Source organism: Osmerus eperlanus, chromosome 28 (assembly GCF_963692335.1).
Source record: "Osmerus eperlanus chromosome 28, fOsmEpe2.1, whole genome shotgun sequence".
Lineage (NCBI taxonomy): Eukaryota > Metazoa > Chordata > Actinopteri > Osmeriformes > Osmeridae > Osmerus > Osmerus eperlanus.
This window is the reverse complement of record NC_085045.1, coordinates 2,117,611-2,136,372: the sequence shown is the minus strand read 5'-3', so window position 1 is coordinate 2,136,372 and position 18,762 is coordinate 2,117,611. Positions and strand designations below refer to the sequence as shown.

At 50.3% G+C, this 18,762-nt stretch overlaps 1 protein-coding gene across 2 annotated transcripts; it reads right to left on the bottom strand.

Moving 5' to 3' along the window:
- Positions 1-614: 614 nt before the first annotated feature.
- Positions 615-18,419, bottom strand: LOC134014942 (zinc finger MIZ domain-containing protein 2-like). 2 transcript variants are annotated; one of them, XM_062454143.1, is made up of 19 exons: positions 17,910-18,419; positions 10,131-10,235; positions 8,717-8,831; positions 8,347-8,543; positions 8,056-8,233; positions 7,167-7,391; positions 6,642-6,896; positions 5,339-5,437; positions 5,020-5,194; positions 4,752-4,893; positions 4,315-4,525; positions 3,941-4,046; positions 3,448-3,605; positions 3,140-3,207; positions 2,742-2,810; positions 2,233-2,477; positions 1,796-1,962; positions 1,450-1,662; positions 615-1,216 (listed from the first exon to the last, which is right to left on the bottom strand). In XM_062454143.1, the coding sequence occupies exons 2-19, from the start codon at positions 10,178-10,180 to the stop codon at positions 1,109-1,111; spliced, it is 2,781 nt and encodes a 926-aa protein (XP_062310127.1). In that variant the 5' UTR covers positions 10,181-10,235; positions 17,910-18,419; the 3' UTR covers positions 615-1,108. The 2 variants fall into 2 exon arrangements, with proteins under 2 accessions (XP_062310127.1, XP_062310128.1); XM_062454144.1 differs by having other exon boundaries at positions 5,348-5,437.
- Positions 18,420-18,762: the final 343 nt, after the last annotated feature.

Below are 18,762 nucleotides of genomic sequence, written 5' to 3'. Positions count from 1 at the left end.
AAATTGAGCAGCCTGTATACCAGCTCATTTTTGATTGACAGAATGTTCTACCACACAGCTCGTGGCTAAAATGCCGTCTGTGGCAGCTGCGAAATCCATCGGGGTGTGGCTGGCAAACTCGGCACTTCAAACTTATTACAGATTCATATCGTTCAACCACGACACATAACTAATTTATTTTCTCTCAATACTTTGTTAAAATGCCTGTGGTACACTACTTGTAGCGCGGAACTTTTCTCGCACATTGAGAACTTGTTGACATTATTAAAATCACTTTATTAATCCCTAAATTCAAGCGTTCAGTTGCTCCGTATGCACATATACAAAATAATGACAAACTGAGGTAACACCATTGTATTACTTAGGTCTGAGCGATATAGTTTTTCTAGGTGCAGGTGAAAGGTTGCATAGTATTTTTGGATGTGTTATAATGTTAATTCATCAAGTAATTATTCTATTGTTACTGTATGGCCGAACAATTATGCAAATGAGTGCTTCTGAATTTGGTAGATCATAAAATGTATTTAGCGTAGTGATTTTAATTATATTTATGTCGATGAAGGACATAATTGACGTTTACCGTTTTTTCTTCAAGAAAAACGAAGTCATCATCCGCCTTTGTTCATGTTCCATTTATTAAATTAAAAAGGTCTAAGTTATTTAATCATAATGTGATGGACATTTTCAAACCCAACTAATGCAGCTGGAAATAAACTTATCACAACCGTATGGACTTTTAATTTACAGACATCTTGATAATCCCTTCAGATGACACACAATAGACCTTCTAAAATGCAGCCATGACAGTAAAACATGACCCTTCACCAAGAGAAAGGTAGCGATAAGGGATTGGACGAGGCAATAGTTTACAGATAGATATAAAACAATAAAATATGTTACCATAGTTCATAGTCAGACAAATGACATCAAACAAAGATTCTCATATTTAAAAGTTCCCCCCCCTCCCCACAACCTCGTTAGCCGCAATTGGCTCAGGGGGTGTTCTTAAACGACAGGGAGTCTTTTCAACCCCTGCGATTGGTTGGTTAGGTGTGTATCTAAAGTTGAGTGACGGGGAATATTGAGGAGGCCGAACACTCAGGAGGCTTCAGTTGTTCTCGAAGAGCGAGAGCAGGTCGTCGTTGTTGTTGTTGGGCAGATCGGGAGGGCCCAGGTAGGACAGCAGCTCGTCTGGGTTGGTCAACTCCGGGAGCAGCTGTGGAGGACAGGAGTACGAGTGACTTGGTGCCTCGGATCAAACGATTTATCGCCTATACGCTACGGACCAACGGGAAACCCTTGATCTTAAAATGGAAGTTGAGTGTAAGGAGATGTCTGTGGATGTTGACAACAATAGAGTAACAGTAGAATGGGCTGTATAGCTGACCAATGAGAGTAATAATACAACACAACAAAACACAGAGATCTAGAACTAGAACTCTCACTCACGTCCAGAGAAGGTTCTGGAACGTCAGAACCGGGCGGGCCTCCCAGGCTGAAGTTGTCTGTGTGTAGCCGGGGATTCTGGGAAGGCAGGTTGCGTTGCTGCATCATTGGACCCCCGCCACCGCCCATGTGGGAGTTTCCATGGAGACCGTGGTGCTGCTGTTGCTGAGGAGGGAGCGAGGAGTGGGAGGAGTCTAGACGTCCAGGATGAGACATCTGGAGACAGGAGAAGAGAGCGGTCAACATCCTGAAGCTAACTGGGACCACAGTGAGGCGAAGGGGACTATTTAGACCCGCCAGTGTTAGGTGTTGAGTTCCAAGGGAGGGGTAGTGATCAGAGGGACTGTACCTGGCCGGACATTGGGTGTCCTGAAGGTTTGTCTGGGGTGAGGAGTCCGCTGGGAAGGTCTGACTGGTAGGAGAGAGGCGGTGGGCCAGAGGAGAACTCTCCCACATTGGGGGTCCCGGGAGCGTTAGAGAAGTCCGAGAAACCAGACTGGTTGGAGTACCCTGGTCCTGTGTGGTCACAGACAAACACTTATAACCCATGCAGGAGGGAGGACACCAAATATGTGTGTGTAGACTTGTTAGTTTAGACCTCAAACCAAATCTTGTTTGTATTGCTCTTTTTACAAGCATTATCACAGTAGGGCTACATCCGTAAATTACTGTTTTGAGATCGGCTTTTGGCTTGGGGGGCCACCTTGACTAAAGCAGATTATCGTGGGAGGGGTAGTTAACTATAGTAGACCAGCTTGGCTGGGGTAGTTTGGGTCATTACCCTACCTTGGCTGGGGTAGTCAGGGGTGCAGCTGTTGCCCCCTGGTGGCATGGAGGGGTACGGCGAGGAGCCAGGACCGAGGGAGGCGATCATCTCCATGACGTTGGGCAGGATCATGTGACTGGGGCTCATGGTGCGGCAGCGCTTCAGACCCGGTCCGTCCGGTTCCTCTTTGATGTGTAGGTCCGGTTTGACAGGAACTGGCTTCCAGCTGCACACCGGGTCAATGGTGATCTCCTCATAGTCAGAGCTGCCAGGATGTGAGGAGTGGGGTTGGGAGGAAGTGAGCGTTAGATAGAAAATGTGTCTATTATACATGTTTTATTTTTTGCTGGCAGAACATTATTTGCTATGTAGAACACCAGTTTTGTTCCAAAGGTATTTGATCATAATCAGGGATTGCCTTTTCTCTGATCCAGCTTTGAAAGCTCAGGGACTGTTTACTAAGAACAAAACAACACATGGTGCTGTCACGCCGGTCATCAGAGCCCAGATGGAAAAGAGGAGTTCTTACTTCTGGATGTAGACGAGGATTCCCAGCATGTACTGATCCACCTCCAGACCCTCCAGCAGAGCTGTCTTGCTGCAAGGGAAGATGACACACTGTCACATTCATGCTGCAGAACAACTCCCTTGGAAAAGGCTTTGCTCGAGCTCAAACCGGGCTCTCTCGAGGGGGCTCTCCCTCGAGGGCTCTTCCCCAAGGGGGCTCTCTAGAGGTGGCTCTCTAGAAGGGGCTCTCTCGCTCTCTCTCTCTCTCAAGGGGGCTCTCCCCCAAGGGGGCTCTCTAGAGGTCTCTCTCTCTCTCTCCCTCTCCCTCTCCCTCTCCCTCTCCCTCTCTCTCTCTCTCTCTCTCTCTCTCTCTCAAGGGGGCTCTCTCGAGGGGGCTCTCTAGACGGGGCTGACACTTACTTGCACACAGGACAGCGCCAGGTTCCTCTCTCACAGTTGAGCTGCAGGTACGACTCCAGGTCAAAACACTAGAGGAGAGAGAAGAGAGAGTTAACATGTGGATACTCAAATAACACTACAGAGTAGTTACTCTATCATACTACTATAGTCACTGGGCAGATAGCGGTCCCAGGGTAGTTGACAGTCACACAGTAGTCAGAGTGATAATGCCTTTATTTAGCAGACACTTTTATCCAAAGTGACGTTCAAGGGAAGGGAGGTGGAATTTGAACCTGCGACCTCTAGTTCTGCAGGATTCTGGTCCTCACCTGTATGTGTCTGCAGTCGTGGCCCCGGGCAGGCAGTTGGATGCGCCGGAAGGTGATTGGACATTTGAGGGAGACCCTGATGCCGGTCTGCTCCACGCCGTCCTCCCCGTTCAGACCCGGAGTCCCCGGGATGGTCCCACTGCTGAAGTTACGCTTGACTACACAGAGAGAGAGAGAGAGAGAGGTGGAGGGAGAGGGGGAGAGAAAGAGGGGGAGAGAGAGAGGGAGAGACAGGGAGGGGGAGAGAGAAGGGGAGAGAGAGAGGGAGGGAGAGGGGGAGAGAGAGAGGGAGAGACATACAGATTAGATTAGTCAGATCAAGAGAGAGAAGGAATGTAAAAGAAAATGAGAAGAAGACAACGTCTGCAGCCCCTTCACAGGCCAGAGAGAGAGAGAGAGAGAGAGAGAGAGAGAGAGAGAGAGACAGAGAGAGGAGGCGTTCAGGTCTTCCACTCTCCGACCCTGTTCTCCGTGTGCTGATGCTGATACTCACTCTTGGTGACACAGTGCTCTGCCGGCAGCAGCCTCTTCTTCATGAGGCCCTGCAGCACGGAGCGCACAGACGGCCGGTGGACCAGCTGGAGCACAAACAGGTGGGACTGCAGAGAGACAGAGAGGCCATCAACACAACCACGTACACAACGGGAATCACACACTGTCAGGATACATCCGCCTCTTCGTGTGTACCTCTGACTGTGTACCTGTGTGTGTGTGTACCTGTGTGTGTGTGTACCTGTGTGTGTGTGTGTACCTGTGTGTGTGTGTACCTGTGTGTGTGTGTACCTGTGTGTGTGTGTGTGTACCTGTGTGTGTGTGTGTGTGTACCTGTGTGTGTGTGTGTACCTGCGTGTGTGTGTGTGTACTCACGCAGCAGCATGCGGTGACGGTGATCTGGATGGTGTTGCGTCCAGGCTGGCACACCTGCTTCAGGTACAGGGGCTTGTGGGACGTCTTGTTGTCGCCCCGCTCGATGGTGAGGGGCGTGGCGTTTACGCTCACCTGCACCGACGCCGGCCAGTTGGTGTTCATCTGCCGGTCCTCGTGGTGGTAGCACTTAAACTGCAGCTCCAAGTCAGGCCTGTCAAGGGATTTTATTTATATTTTCATATTCATAATTATTTGTTTTTATTTGCTTCATTTAGATCATCTCCAGAACGGTATCAAAATCTTGCCTCTAAACTAACAGTCTTGTACCTGACTTGACTTGTTTGGACTATACAGTATAATGAATCTTATTGATAGAACACCAGTTTGGAAAGAAATGCAGGTAGCCGTGGTAACAGGGCTGAGGGCTGGGCTCTGACCTCATCATGAGGGTCTTGTAGACGGAGTCTCGGAGCTGGAAGACGTGATTGGAGACCGCCAGGTTGTGTTCCAGACGGAATGGTTCCAAAACCACACCGTCACGCACAGGGAAGGTCAGCCGCAGGTCGTCACTAGGGTTACCTGAAGGAACCAGGAAGTGAGGGGAGAGATGGTGAGTCACTGTGTCCAGCTCTAGTTAAAGAACTCTCTGTGTGTTTGTCACGTGTGTGTTTCTGTGTGCGTGGGTGTGTGTGTGTGTGTGTGTACCTGTGGGCGGAGGCGGGGGAAGATTCGCCATGTTGGGCTTGATGTCTGGAAGGAAGGAGGGCTTGACATCCTGGCCGGGGGACATGTAGGGGGGGGGCATGGAGCCGGGGGTTATGGGGGGGGTGGGGTTACCCCGGAGAGGGGAGCTGGGGTAGCCAGGCATCCCCCTTCCAGGCTGAGAGAGAGAAAGAAAGAGACCAACCAGAGTTAAATTGGTACACATCCTGACGCAGAACACTTGGCATGTGCATAGTACCACAGGTGAGCTTAGGCATTAGAAACTGCTGTGGATGAATACGGCCTCAGTTGTAGGTCTCACCCCACTCACGTTGGTCTGGCTGAAGGAGTTGTAGTTTCCTCCAGGGCCCCCTGCGGTCAGGACGTTCAACGTACCCCCCTGCCCGTTGAACTGCTCAGACTGGAGACACACACACACATTTAGTATTTTATGAATTTAGATGAAGTTTTTATCCAAAGCAACATACAAATGTTGTATATAGAAAGAACAGTGGAAGAGCAGGGATAGGAAGTGAGTCGTTCCAACAGTATCTTGGGTGGTCAGACTCAAGGAACAGTGTGTATTTACTCCCCACACCTCAGCTACCACACACACACACAAACACAGATTTGAACTTCGGACTTCAGATTTACGAGGCCATGCAGCCAGGTGATGTTTACCAGGAAGTGTGTGAGAACAGCAGAGACAGTCCCTCTGACCTTCCCTGAAGGAAGAGGCTAAAGTCCACTAGCCAACCACACGCGACAGGCCCAGCCATGTTTACATTTGAACATATGATGGTGAGGGGTCCACGCTGTCTGTCTGCCAATGTCCTTGAGTGTAAGAATATCAATCTCTCCTGAGCCTCCAGCTCCTTTCAGTCAACAAGCCGGCAGGGAGAACCGAGTGGCATGAAAGAACCCCAGCTAAAGGGTTATGAGTAGAATTCCATTCATACTAACTGTATTTCTGTATGGCTGTATTTCTGAACAACCCCTACGGTGTACAAAGGCCCCATGATACAGAGTGTATCACGTTAGAGAGACTGTTAGAGAGACAGTGTTAGACAGACAGTGTTAGAGAGACAGTGTTAGAGAGACTGTGTTAGAGAAACAGTGTTAGAGAGACTGTTAGAGAGACTGTTAGAGAGACAGTGTTAGAGTGTTAGAGAGACAGTGTTAGAGAGACAGTGTTAGAGTGTTAGAGAGACTGTTAGAGAGACAGCGTTAGAGTGTTAGAGAGACAGTGTTAGAGAGACAGTGTTAGAGAGACTGTTAGAGAGACTGTTAGAGAGACAGTGTTAGAGTGTTAGAGAGACAGTGTTAGAGAGACAGTGTTAGAGTGTTAGAGAGACTGTTAGAGAGACTGTTAGAGAGACAGTGTTAGAGAGATTGTTAGAGAGACTGTTAGAGAGACAGTGTTAGAGAGACAGTGTTAGAGTGTTAGAGAGACAGTGTTAGAGAGACAGTGTTAGAGAGACTGTGTTAGAGAAACAGTGTTAGAGAAAACAGTGTTAGAGAGACAGTGTAAGAGAGACAGTGTTAGAGAGACAGTGTTAAAGAGACAGGCTACCATGCAAGCTCAAGACAGGATCAGGCGGAAAGCAGGGTTCCTGACAGCCTACCTTGTAGTACTGCCCAGGGTTGGCAGGTCCGGGGGGGTACTGGCCCATGGCCTGCTGTTGCATGCCCTGCTGTTGCATGCCCTGCTGTTGCATGCCCTGCTGTTGCATGGGCATCTTGTGGTTCTGGTAGGAAGGGGAGGTGGCCGAGCGCTGGGGGCCAGGTCCGTGGTACTGCATGGGCTGGCCTGGGTAGCCAGGAACCTGGCCCTGACCTGGGCCGGCCATGCCTGGTCCATACTGCTGGCTGGGAAAGCCCTGAAGAGGGGAAGAGGGAGACAGAGGGAGGGAAAGATAGAGAGGGAGTCAGGGCGTGGGAAAGGGAGGAGAGGAAGTCACAGGAGAGGACAATGGGAACAGCCACGAGTGAACTCTTTTTTTTTTTATCAACGATAAATCACCAACGTGGAATATACTTTTAGCTTCGCAGCAAATGTACAATAAAACCAACAAATGACTTCAAATGTCTTCAGGTCAAATTAAAATGTTATCTAAAGGATCAACTGAGCTTAGCATAAGGGAAGTTACCTCGGGGTTGTACGGTCGTTTGAGCCCCTGGGGGGGGCGTAGCTGGGCCTGCTGGGCCCCGGGAGGGTAGCCGGGGTGCTGGGGCATCCTCTGGCCCTGGGGGGCGTACATGGGCCCCATGGAGGAGGGCCGGGCAGGGCCCATGCCCGAGGGGGGCATGTTGGGGGGCCCGCGGGGGCCAGAGTGTGACAGGAACTGGTTGTTGTAGGCCGCTGCTTCTCTCATCTGCACACGAGACGAACAATAAAGATAATTCGATTGGGGTTTGTAAGGACAATAAACAGTCTCGAATGCATCATCAAATGTACGCTAAAGTGGCTGTAATATATTTAACAGACTATTTATTAAGAGCACAGCCGTGCTGCTTGGAGCAGTGTTACTTTGTTGAACGTGTCACTACCATCGAAAGCCAACAGGGGGTGCAGTAGTTCCCCACAACACAAAGGCCACCATTTTGGTGCCATGATTCATGGAACAACAGAACAACAACAGATCAGACAAGTTTGTCTTTCTCCAGACAGCCGTGACCTTCAACCAATGACCCATCAGCTAGATATTTAGAAAAAATGCTTTATCTATTCCTTGAGGAAATAGCAAAATGATTTGATCGTTCGGGGCATGTGTTGTTCTGCAGAGCTGACCCTAATCCAGTTACATCAGTTCAGTCACTTCTCAAAGGAAGATAGGAGGGAAGGATGCATTGTAAACAAGTTTGAACGTGACTGGCAGGAGTTCCTGCTTGGCCATGCGAAAGTGACAGACGGAGAAAGTGGATCACTCGACCAGGAACACGCTGTTCCTAAACCCTGACCTGGGGTCAATCCTATACATGTTCAATCTAGTGGCCAGGATGAGCATGCGTAGAGCAGATCTGATCCTGGGTCTGTACCTGGCCGTAGTTCATCTCCTGGTTCTGCTTCTCCTGAATGGCCGCCACCGTTGCCGTGGCGGTGGCGGTCGCCGTGGCGGCTGCCGCGGCAACAGCGGCCGCCGTGGCCGCCTGGGTGAAGTCCGTGGGGGGCCGGACGCCGTGCTGTCCCATGTTTCCTCCACCGTTGTTGGGGTAGCTGAGGACCGGGTGAAGAGACAGCGTCAACACACACACACAGAGGATCTGTCAGTAAACAGTCATCCAACCCCCCCAGAAAGACCCCCCCTCGTTCCCACGGGAACGTCTTACCTCCCGCCGTAGCCCGGTCCTGGAGGGTATCCCCCCTGTGCGCGTCCGTACATGCCCTGCTGCATGTAGCCCTTGTTGGGCTCCGGGTAGCCCTGCTGCCCCATGAAGCCCCCGCCTCCCATACCAGGACCGCCACCGGGGCCCATCATGTGGCCCCCGCCAGAGTTACCCCCCGGACCCATTGGAGCACCCAGACCCTGGGGGAGGAGGGAGGGAGGGTGGGTGAGGAAGGGAGAGAAACAATATTAGCTTTCATTCAGATATCCTTGAGTGAACTCATTCTCATAACTTTTTTTTTTTCATCTTTTTTTTTAATCCATATATATATTTTTTTATTGTTAATCAGCAACACATCGTAACGGCCATGTACCTGGCTGGGCGAGGGATTGGTCACACCCCAGACAGTGGTCACCACCGAAAGGGATCCAGCCGGCTGATTGGTCCCCTGCTGCCAGTTCGAGGGGTCATAGGAGTAGGAGCCGTCACTGGAGGAGGAGAGGATTTAGAATTGAGGAATTGGAGAGAAGGAGGAATCCAGGAGGAGGAGGAGACCTCAGTGGGGAAACTCTACTACAGCCTGTCCGGCTCATTTCCTGGATCAGATGGTAACAGCAAGGCAGAGTGGGAAGAGTAATACATGGGGTCAACAAGCCTCTTGCCTTGAGCCAGTGGGGCTGTGTTGCCGTGGTCACAGTACCGCAGGGACTCAGTACTGTAGGGACAGATTAGCTAAACTGGTTCTGTATGTAGGAGCCTGACCGACCCGACCCTGGGGCACATGTCTGCCCTGTTCAGACAGACCTCCCGTGTGTTCAGACCAGGCATCCACCGTGCCGCACACACACACACACGCGTGTTCCCTGCCTTTGTCTCGTCTCCCGAACGCAAGCTCGCAAAACACCGCCGCACTGCGTCGCCATGGAAACAACGCTGTCACTTGGATACGGGTTTGGGGAGGCAGCAGGAGGAGGATGAGAGAGTGCGCGTGCCAGAGCGTGTGTGTGCGCGTGCCAAAGCGTGTGCGCGTGGCTCCGTGCTTGAAGACGACAGGACTATGGGTATGTCAGCTGGTCTTCAATGAGGTTGAGCTTCTGGTTGAGCTTGACCTTGAAACGCTGAGTCTTCTTCCCATCGCAGCCCCACCTGACCTGACCTGGGTTCATCCACACCTGACCTGACCTGCGTTCGTCCAGGGTGAGGATGTGAACGGGACAGAGGCTGGCCCCTTCCTCCAGAGAAGCAGACAGACGGTGAAACAAGCTGAACGATCTCATTCACCAGCAAAAGCAGTCCTGTCTGTGTGACGCTAAGACACTCAATCTTCTGTGACTGTGACGGATATCTCCGGGGGGGCTGACAGTCAGGTGACAGACACGCAAACGCGAGCGCACACACACACACTCGTAGATAGATCTGTGATCATACACACACACACGTACAGAGAATTATCTGTGATCACACACACACAGTGTGAGTCCAGCTACATCTAGCAGACTGGCCACCTCTTCATGTGCAGTTATCCAGATGCCTCCACTAAGATGCTAATACAGAAGATCATCCACCTACTTCTGAGAACAACCAGTCACTGTTATCACCTTCTGTTCCCTCCCACATCCACCTGCTCCCTCCCTCCCCCCCTCCCTCCCTCCCTCCCTCCCCCCCCCTCCCTCCCTCCCTCCCTCCCTCCCTCGAGGTTAGGGCAAACCCTGGGGTTTAGTGTGTAGTGGCTGGTGTGGAGCTGGAGTGTGGGGTGCAGTGTGGTGAGAGACAGGTGAGCTCTGTACCTGTGTGGGTTGGGGGCCAGGCCAGGTTTCATGGAGTTGATGGGGTTCATCGGAGGTGCGTTGGGGTCAACAGGGAGCCCCAAAACTCCTTAAACAGCAGGCAGCCTGGAGAGAACACACACACACACATGTCACAGATGTGTCGCAACATGTCATCTGGCCCACAGTAAGCAACACACGGCGAGATAAGAAGGGCAGGCACTGCACCACAGGATGCCCCTGTCTCCCAGCAGTATCTACACACACACACACACACTGTCAGCCTTAGAGGAGAGGTCAGGAGGACGTGGTGATACCATTCATTTTTTCGAGATTGAACGCTACAGAAAGTGTAAATGACATCAATTTAGCACTGCCTGATGTGTTAGAGACAGAGGGAGACAGGAGAAGATGGAGAAATAGTATGGAGGGAGTGAGAGAGGGAGAGAGAGAGCGAGCAAGCGAGAGAGGGAGAGAGAGGGAGGGATAGAGAGAGGCAGGAAGATAGAGAGAGATGGAGGGAGAGAGGAAGATGGAGAGCCTTAGATGCAGTCAGTGCTCAGGTTGCTAAATGCCTTGTGTTGTAGTGGCTCCAGCAACAGATTTCTCTCTCCCGAGAACAGCTCTGGGATATAAATAGACAGAGCGGAAAATAAGGTGAAAAAAAAGGAAATTGAGAAAGAGATGGAGATAGGCCGAGAGAGATAGGTGACTAGAGGCTGTGGATGCCTCTCCACACACACAGAAGTGTGGGCACACGCACACAGACACCCACACAGTCAGAGCGCCATCACTGGTGAAGATGTTCTAGAATGATGAGGTTAATTAGCCTCTAGGGACCTTTGTTCACAGGGCTGTAGCCCCCTCCCTCTCTTTCCATCTCCTTTTCCCCTCCTCCTCTTTTCCCTTTTCCTTCCATCCCTTCATCCTCCTTCCCCCTCCGCTCGTCCTCCACCTCCCATCCCCCCCCCTTTATCCTTTTACAGCTTCAGGACGAGCGACACTGACTGACATGCTAATTTGTCACCAACATCATTGGCCCTTCTATCGCTTCCCTCCCCCTCCTCCCTTCATCCCCCCTCCTCCTCCCCCCACCCTTGTCACTCTGTGGTTGCTATATGTAGGTCAGACAGCTTCCAGCTTGAGCAAGAGGGAGAGACGGAGGGAGGAGAGCCGAGGAGGGAAATAAGAGAGGGAGGGAGGGGGTGACGGAGGAAGTGGTGTTTAGGGGAGAGAGAAGGACACCTCCAAGGATAATGAAGGGAGACAGACAGACGGAGGGAGGGAAGGAAGGAGAGAAACACATGTATTTCCTCATGTTACAGCCTATATAAGTGAACCTCAACTCAGTCTGGATGTAAGGGGAACACACAAGCTCCCCGAGAACAACTGGTGCACTAAACATGACGACTTCAGCTCGCCATCTCCTTTGTCATCCGGTCTCTGGCTCAAATTGTCAGTACTTCCACCCAGCTGCAAAACGTTCTCTGATTGACTCCAGAGTCCGAGCATCTGGTGCTTGACCAGCAGACTACCCCACACGCTGCCCAGACGGGGCCTCATCCCAGTCTACCAGCGATGGGGGACCAGCTGTTTCTGGGGAGAAGTTGGGGTCGGTGAATACTGGCCTATTAGTGGATATAGATGGTATATCAGCATAGGATAGATTCATGGTCTGCTCTTATGTCTGATAAAGACTCTCTTTGCTCAAACCCTCACACAGCTGTATGTGCCGTAGATGCCTGGAGTCGAAATGCTTCATCAGTGCCACAAACACTCAAAACCCATCATAAGGGCCTAAGAAGGCTTGGCCACTGAGTCGTAAATTCTAGTTTCTCAGACACGCTCGGTGTCTGTGCTTGCCCTGGTGGAAAGTGATGACCTCCGACCCCTGAATGGACGGCCTCCATCACAGATGTAAGGTCTGGGAAAGAGAGCTGGGGAGAGGCAGTGCAGAGGACACAGAGAGCTGAGAGAGAGGCAGACCAGGAGACCCAGAGAGAGGGGGAGTGAGGAGAGAGAGAGAGTAGGAGAGAGAAACAGAGAGAAAGGAGAGAGACACTGCTCCAGCAGCACAGACTGTTCCTGTCCTGGAATGAACACATCAACATGTTCCCTGGTTCCTCTCCAGTGTTTTTGCCCTCCTCTTCTCCGGGCCTCTTTCAATCATCCGCTCCCTCTCCAACTCTAAATCTCCATCTCTCCCACATTAACTCCCCCAATATCTTCCAGGAGTTTCTCCACTACAATTTCACTCCCTGTTCCCCAACTCTCTCTTCCTTCTTCTTGCCTCTCCAGAACTGTGTGGGTGAGGCAGTAGAGCTTCAAACCGGTGAGCAGGTTAAAGAGTGGTTTGCTCGTGAAAAGACTGCCATTTTAATCTAGACCCCCCACCCTCACACACAGTGGCTTACAATAGAAACCTGCTAGTGAGTATGGTGCAAGCCAGGCCAAAGGGGTGTGTGTGTGTGTGTGTGTTGGGGGTGGCTTGGCTCTGATTGGTGACACCTCCTAAACAAACTATCATCTTGTCCCGTCCCTTCCCTTCCTCCACCGTGTCACCGTCCACACCGTCCTTCTCAGTCCCCCTCAGAGCACACACGCAGACACACAACATGACACCCATGCCATGTCGTATGGACTTCTTAAGAGTCGTCCAGCCGTCCAACACTTGATCTGGCTAACACAACAGCCCCGGGGGGCTAGTCAGGACTGACTGCGTGAGGGTCCTTTCCTCTCTCATGTCCATGGAGGGGGAAGACCAGAACCAGGGAGAGCGGACGATTGGGTCGACGCTCCTGGAGGGTTTCTGCACAGCCCTGCCTGAACAGACCCTGACCCCAGTAGCACACCAGACCATACCACACCATCAACAGTAGCACACCAGACCAGACCATCAACATTAACACACCATACCATGCCATCAACAGTAACACACCAGACCATACCAGACCATCAACAGTAACACACCAGACCAGACCATCAACGGTAACACACCAGACCAGACCATCAACAGTAACACACCACACCAGACCATCAACAGTAACACACCAGACCAGACCATCAACAGTAACACACCATACCAGACCATCAACAGTAACACACCAGACCAGACCATCAACAGTAACACACCAGACCAGACCATCAACAGTAACACACCAGACCATACCAGACCATCAACAGTAACACACCAGACCATACCAGACCATCAACAGTAACACACCAGACCAGACCATCAACAGTAACACACCAGACCAGACCATCAACAGTAACACACCAGACCAGACCATCAACAGTAACACACCATACCAGACCATCAACAGTAACACACCAGACCAGACCATCAACAGTAACACACCAGACCAGACCATCAACAGTAACACACCAGACCAGACCATCAACAGTAACACACCAGACCAGACCATCAACAGTAACACACCAGACCAGACCATCAACAGTAACACACCAGACCAGACCATCAACAGTAACACACCAGACCAGACCATCAACAGTAACACACCAGACCAGACCATCAACAGTAACACACCAGACCAGACCATCAACAGTAACACACCAGACCAGACCATCAACAGTAACACACCAGACCATCAACAGTAACACACCATACCAGACCATCAACAGTATCACACCAGACCAGACCATCAACAGTAACACACCAGACCAGACCATCAACAGTAACACACCAGACCAGACCATCAACAGTAACACACCAGACCAGACCATCAACGGAACTTTGGACCCATACTCCAAAGCAGCGACAGAACAGGAGTGAAGATAAAAAGTTTTTTTCACGCCTGGACGAAACAGTCATTTCGACTGAGTTAACTGTCTTACCTTTTTAACACACCTGTATTCCCAGATACGCAGATTACCGAACCAGAAAGCAGTCTATTCTAACTTCTAACCAAATTTCTAACCAAATAGTCCCAATTGATTGGCCTGTCTAGTAATCAGCACAAGGACTGGCTATTTCATGTCCACAGTCCCTCAGAGTTTAACTGCAAACCCTGCCACTTTTTCAACCAAATGGCCAGGGTCACATGACCCTGGCAGGCCCTCCCCCACCTCCAGGGTTGTTTGAGGAGTGGCTGAGAGAATGGAAAGGGGGGGAGAGGGGCAGGGGGGGGGGGTCAGCGAACAGAAGAGGGTGGAGGGCTGAGTACAGAGGGGAAGGAGAAGGAAGGGAGGGGGGAATTACACATTCCTGAACATCACTACGGTGTCAGACAACAACACACGCTCGCCTCGCACACACACTTCAGAAAAAAACAAACACAGATGTGGTGTGTGTCTCTCTCGTATAGTACACACACACACGCACTGTGCACACAGATACAAAAGGTACAGTACTCAAACAACTGGTTGTATCGCCTCCAGTGGCCACCTTGGTGAGCCCTCAAGCTCTACTGCCACAGAGCAGCAGAGCACCTCATTGAAATCGGTGGGGTGGAGCGCAGAGTGAATGGCAGGGGTCAGAGGTCAAAAACAGAAACAATACTACTCCCACCCACCCTGACTTGAGCAGGGTTGGAGAATTACGGCCCCACATAAACCGGGGCTGCCCTCCCTCCTCAGTGTGTCTCCTTACCTGACTCAAGCAGAAGTAGGACTCGCCTCCATGCAAACTGCCTTGCCTGGCTTAACTGAGCTAACAGAGAGGATTCTATTTGCATGATCTGAGATCTGCTTTCCAGAAGCTCAGGCTGTAACAGGCTAAACAGGCCAGCCAGCTTGGTGGACTAAATGAAATGCCCTCACCTAGCCACCCAGAGGTGAGAAGAGGCCAGCTGAACATCTAACAGCTGTGTTTCTGACACACTACTACCTTCCCCGGAAACACTCACATTTCATTTAGGCAGCACATTGTACAGCTGGCTCCCCAGGAAAGCTAAGAGGCAACCCTCATTCTGACGTGACTCAAACTGAACTCTTCTGACCTCTCTCTCTCTCTCTGAATCCTACCATGCAGTACAGCACAAGCAAACAGCCGCAACACAAAAGCCTTTCCTTAACTCAGTAGCTATCGGTGAGACAGCCTCATTGATGCTAAACATGGCTGGGTGGTGCTCTGTCATGGGTGAGAAACATGGACACCACATAGTCATCATGGCTGACATTCTGAGACACGTGGGCGGGACCATCACAGCCAATCACAACCCCTCTAACCCCTATCAGAGCAAACTGCACCAATATCACAACTGCCCCCCCACATCAGCCCCCAAAACCATAACTTCCCTCAGCATCAGCCCCCAAAAACCACAAATACCCCCCACATCAACCCCCAAACCACAGCTGCCCCTCCCGCGGGAAGCGAAACCTAACAGAGGAACATGAGAGCAGCCTGACAATGTAGCTCACTTTCATAATATAGACCTGGGCCCTGTGCCAACACAGCCACAATGTCTCCTTCCGTCACTTAATGTACGTAATGGATGGCATGCTTTGCTGGGACCGATGCAATTATGATATAATTACTATAAGCTAAGGAGGATGGATGGATGGATCTGCACGGTATTCAACAAGACTGTGTGGAGATGCTGACAGCCACGCGACTGAGCCCTTTTTGCTGCTGTCCTGTCATTACAATCCCTTTCCCTCCCTCCCCCTCCCTCCCTCCCTCCCCCTCCCTCCCTCCCTCCCTCCCTCCCTTCCCCTCTGGTTCCCTCAGTGCTGCAACGTGACTTTCCCATCAAAGTGCCACTGGCTCTTTCTGGTTTGAGGTGAATAAACAGCTTGAGAACAGACTGACGGGCGTGCAGATTTCCACAGACAGGACACACAAACACTGTTAATGCACGAGCACCGATACAGACACACACACACACACAGAAATGCGGACACCCACAGTTCACAGCTGCACAGGCGAAAACACACAGACACAATCTGGCGCATGCACACACCTCTGATACACAGAGCCTTGTAAGAACAGGCTCCTCCATCAACAATGCGGCCAGTCACTCCACATTCAGACGGCACAAAGACACCTCTCTTCTGAAGGAGGAATAGGGACATGTATCATCCAGCAGCAGTGTGTGTTTGAGAGAGAGAGAGAGAGAGAGAGAGAGAGAGAGAGAGAGAGAGAGAGAGAGAGAGAGAGAGAGTGAAAGAGAACAATTCTTTCCATGTGATCTTTTTGCTTCCTTTAAATAATGACTGTGATTTGAGATCACATCTGAACTGTGGATTCTCTTCACTACTGTGCTGCGACTGTGTTATAAATGCTGTGCTATAACCAGTCCTGTCAATGTGTGAAGACTGTGTTTCTTCTCTTTTTTTACTGTCTGCTAATCAGACCATGGGGACAATCAACTCGTAAACATGAGGAGCGTCCAACGACTATTGGCGACACACACCTGTACCACCTTGTGTGTGTTTGAGAGAGAGACAGAGAGAGAGAGAGAGAGAGAGAGAGAGAGAGAGAGAGAGAGAGAGAGAGAGAGAGAGAGGGATGCACGTGTGCCTGGGAAAACAGAGAGGCTGAGTGACTGATTCTCAATCGTTCTACTAATGTTTCAAACCTACTGAAAGGTCCAGGCAAGGCTGTGATACAAAGTTCAACAACAACAATCTGACTGGGTAACAAACACAGCGGCTGGCAAACAGACAGAGCAACAGGCAAGCAGAGCTTCCTGGTTACAAGTCCTGATCAACATACAGTAGTGAGAGAGAAAAACACTCCCACAGGTCTGGCTTCCTGTAAAGGAGGGAGAACTCTGCAGCTAGGAACTCAAATAAGCCTCGGACCTGATTGCTCTTGAATCAACATCCTCCCTGGTAGTGCCTCGGTCACAGAATCAATAATGTGACCGCTACGGTCTCTCCAGTTCTGACCTGAACCGCTCTGTGGCGTCAGCAAGGCATGGGGTCTAGACCGTGTTCGTGACACAACTGGCTGACTGCAGACCTCAAAGTCCAGCCCAATCTCAGTCTGTCATAGAGCCAGAGATCCTCTCACGCATTCCCTCAAGCTGCCTGGACGCCCCCCCACCCCCCACATGTCTGTGATGCTAATATGCGAAACATTTAAGAAGCATTCGGTCTAAAAAAGTTTCTTAGGTCGGGTCCATTTGGACTTTTGTAGCTAGCTAGCTAGCGTCTTTAAGCTCGAAGGTGTTCCTAAATTATGACTAATGAGAACAGTGGTGCTTTATTATGCAAGTTATGCCAGACAGAAACTGCTTTGGTAAAAAATAACCACTGGAACTTAATGAGGCAACTTTACTATGATTCATACACAGACACTATGCCTCTTCAGGTGCACTTGGTTCCTGTAGAAACTCCTTGGTTGCGCTCCACCTACGGGACAGCAGGCACGCGCGCGCACACACACAAACATTGACCGTACTGTACCATCAGGACATTTTGGATTCCTTGTGAGCATTCCACTTCCAAAAGGATCGAGCTAACTGTCTGCTAGGCTAGCTGGTGTTAGAAAGCTAATCAAACAAGCAGCTGGAAGCACATTTTATAAGCTAGTAATGTCTATCTACATACCATCATTTCATAAATTAGCTACCCCTACAAGTAAGTGTACACTTGTATTTCTACAGCTCAGTTTGCCACTAATTTAAGTCTACGATCGAGCCATTTGGTCAACCGGAATTTACGCTGGTCTCGCTAGCTTGTTGGCTACTAGACTACATTCCCTGTGGCGGTGCGGTACTGGGAACTGCCGGGCAAGCTAACGGGGTTAGCCTAGCCAGCTGGCTAGCTAAGCGAGTCTGTGACAATAGAATGATGCGAGCGGAGTCACTGCTGGCGCTGCCCTGCCAGGCTTACCTTCAACTCCAACTGCCCGGTGTCGGTATCCGTTGGTGAGCGGTCTTGACCCAACAGGAGTGTACACACACCAGTATTCAAGTCAATGTGGTCCGGTTTCATTAATGAGGAATTTCACAGACGAAACGGGTCGCTGAGTAGACGTCCAATTATCTCGATACCTTGGAAACTTCTTGTTCAGCGAGCTAAAATTAGCTAGCTAGCTAACGTTAGCTGGCTAGCTTTCTCAACCTTTCGCAGCTCTTTGTATGTACCATTACAGTATTCTATAAACATGTACTAAGCATTGTAATAACCATGCTACTTTAGTATGGTACTTTACTGTATAACAGTGTCCTCGAAGACAATTTCAATAAAACGGTCGCTAACTGGCTTGTCTGTTTCTTGTACGAGGTGAAAGCCTTCTCTTGTCTAGGCTGTTCCACTCTGCTTCTGGCTGGATGACTGGCTAGCTAATAGTTCCTGTGTGTGTTTGCAGAAGACGCCGCCACCACGACCACAGTTCAGCAATCGCAGAAGCAGCCTCCCTCTGTTGCACAATGGACTGCTGTAATTTATTCATGAGATCAAGGATTTAGGTTCCACAGGAACCGTAGATCTGGTTGGACTCAAAAGTTCGGCATAGTAATGATTATTGTAAACATTATAATATGGAAAAACTATAATATTCTATATTATGATATGTATTATATCATAACCACACTGCTAAGGAGAAAATTGACAAACATGACAAAAATGTCGATGACAGTAATAACACAAATAACATTAATTATACATTATCATAATCTTTTAACAACAGCAGTGTAGGCTACATTGACAGACATTTACACTCATATTCCCATAACAATTAGGA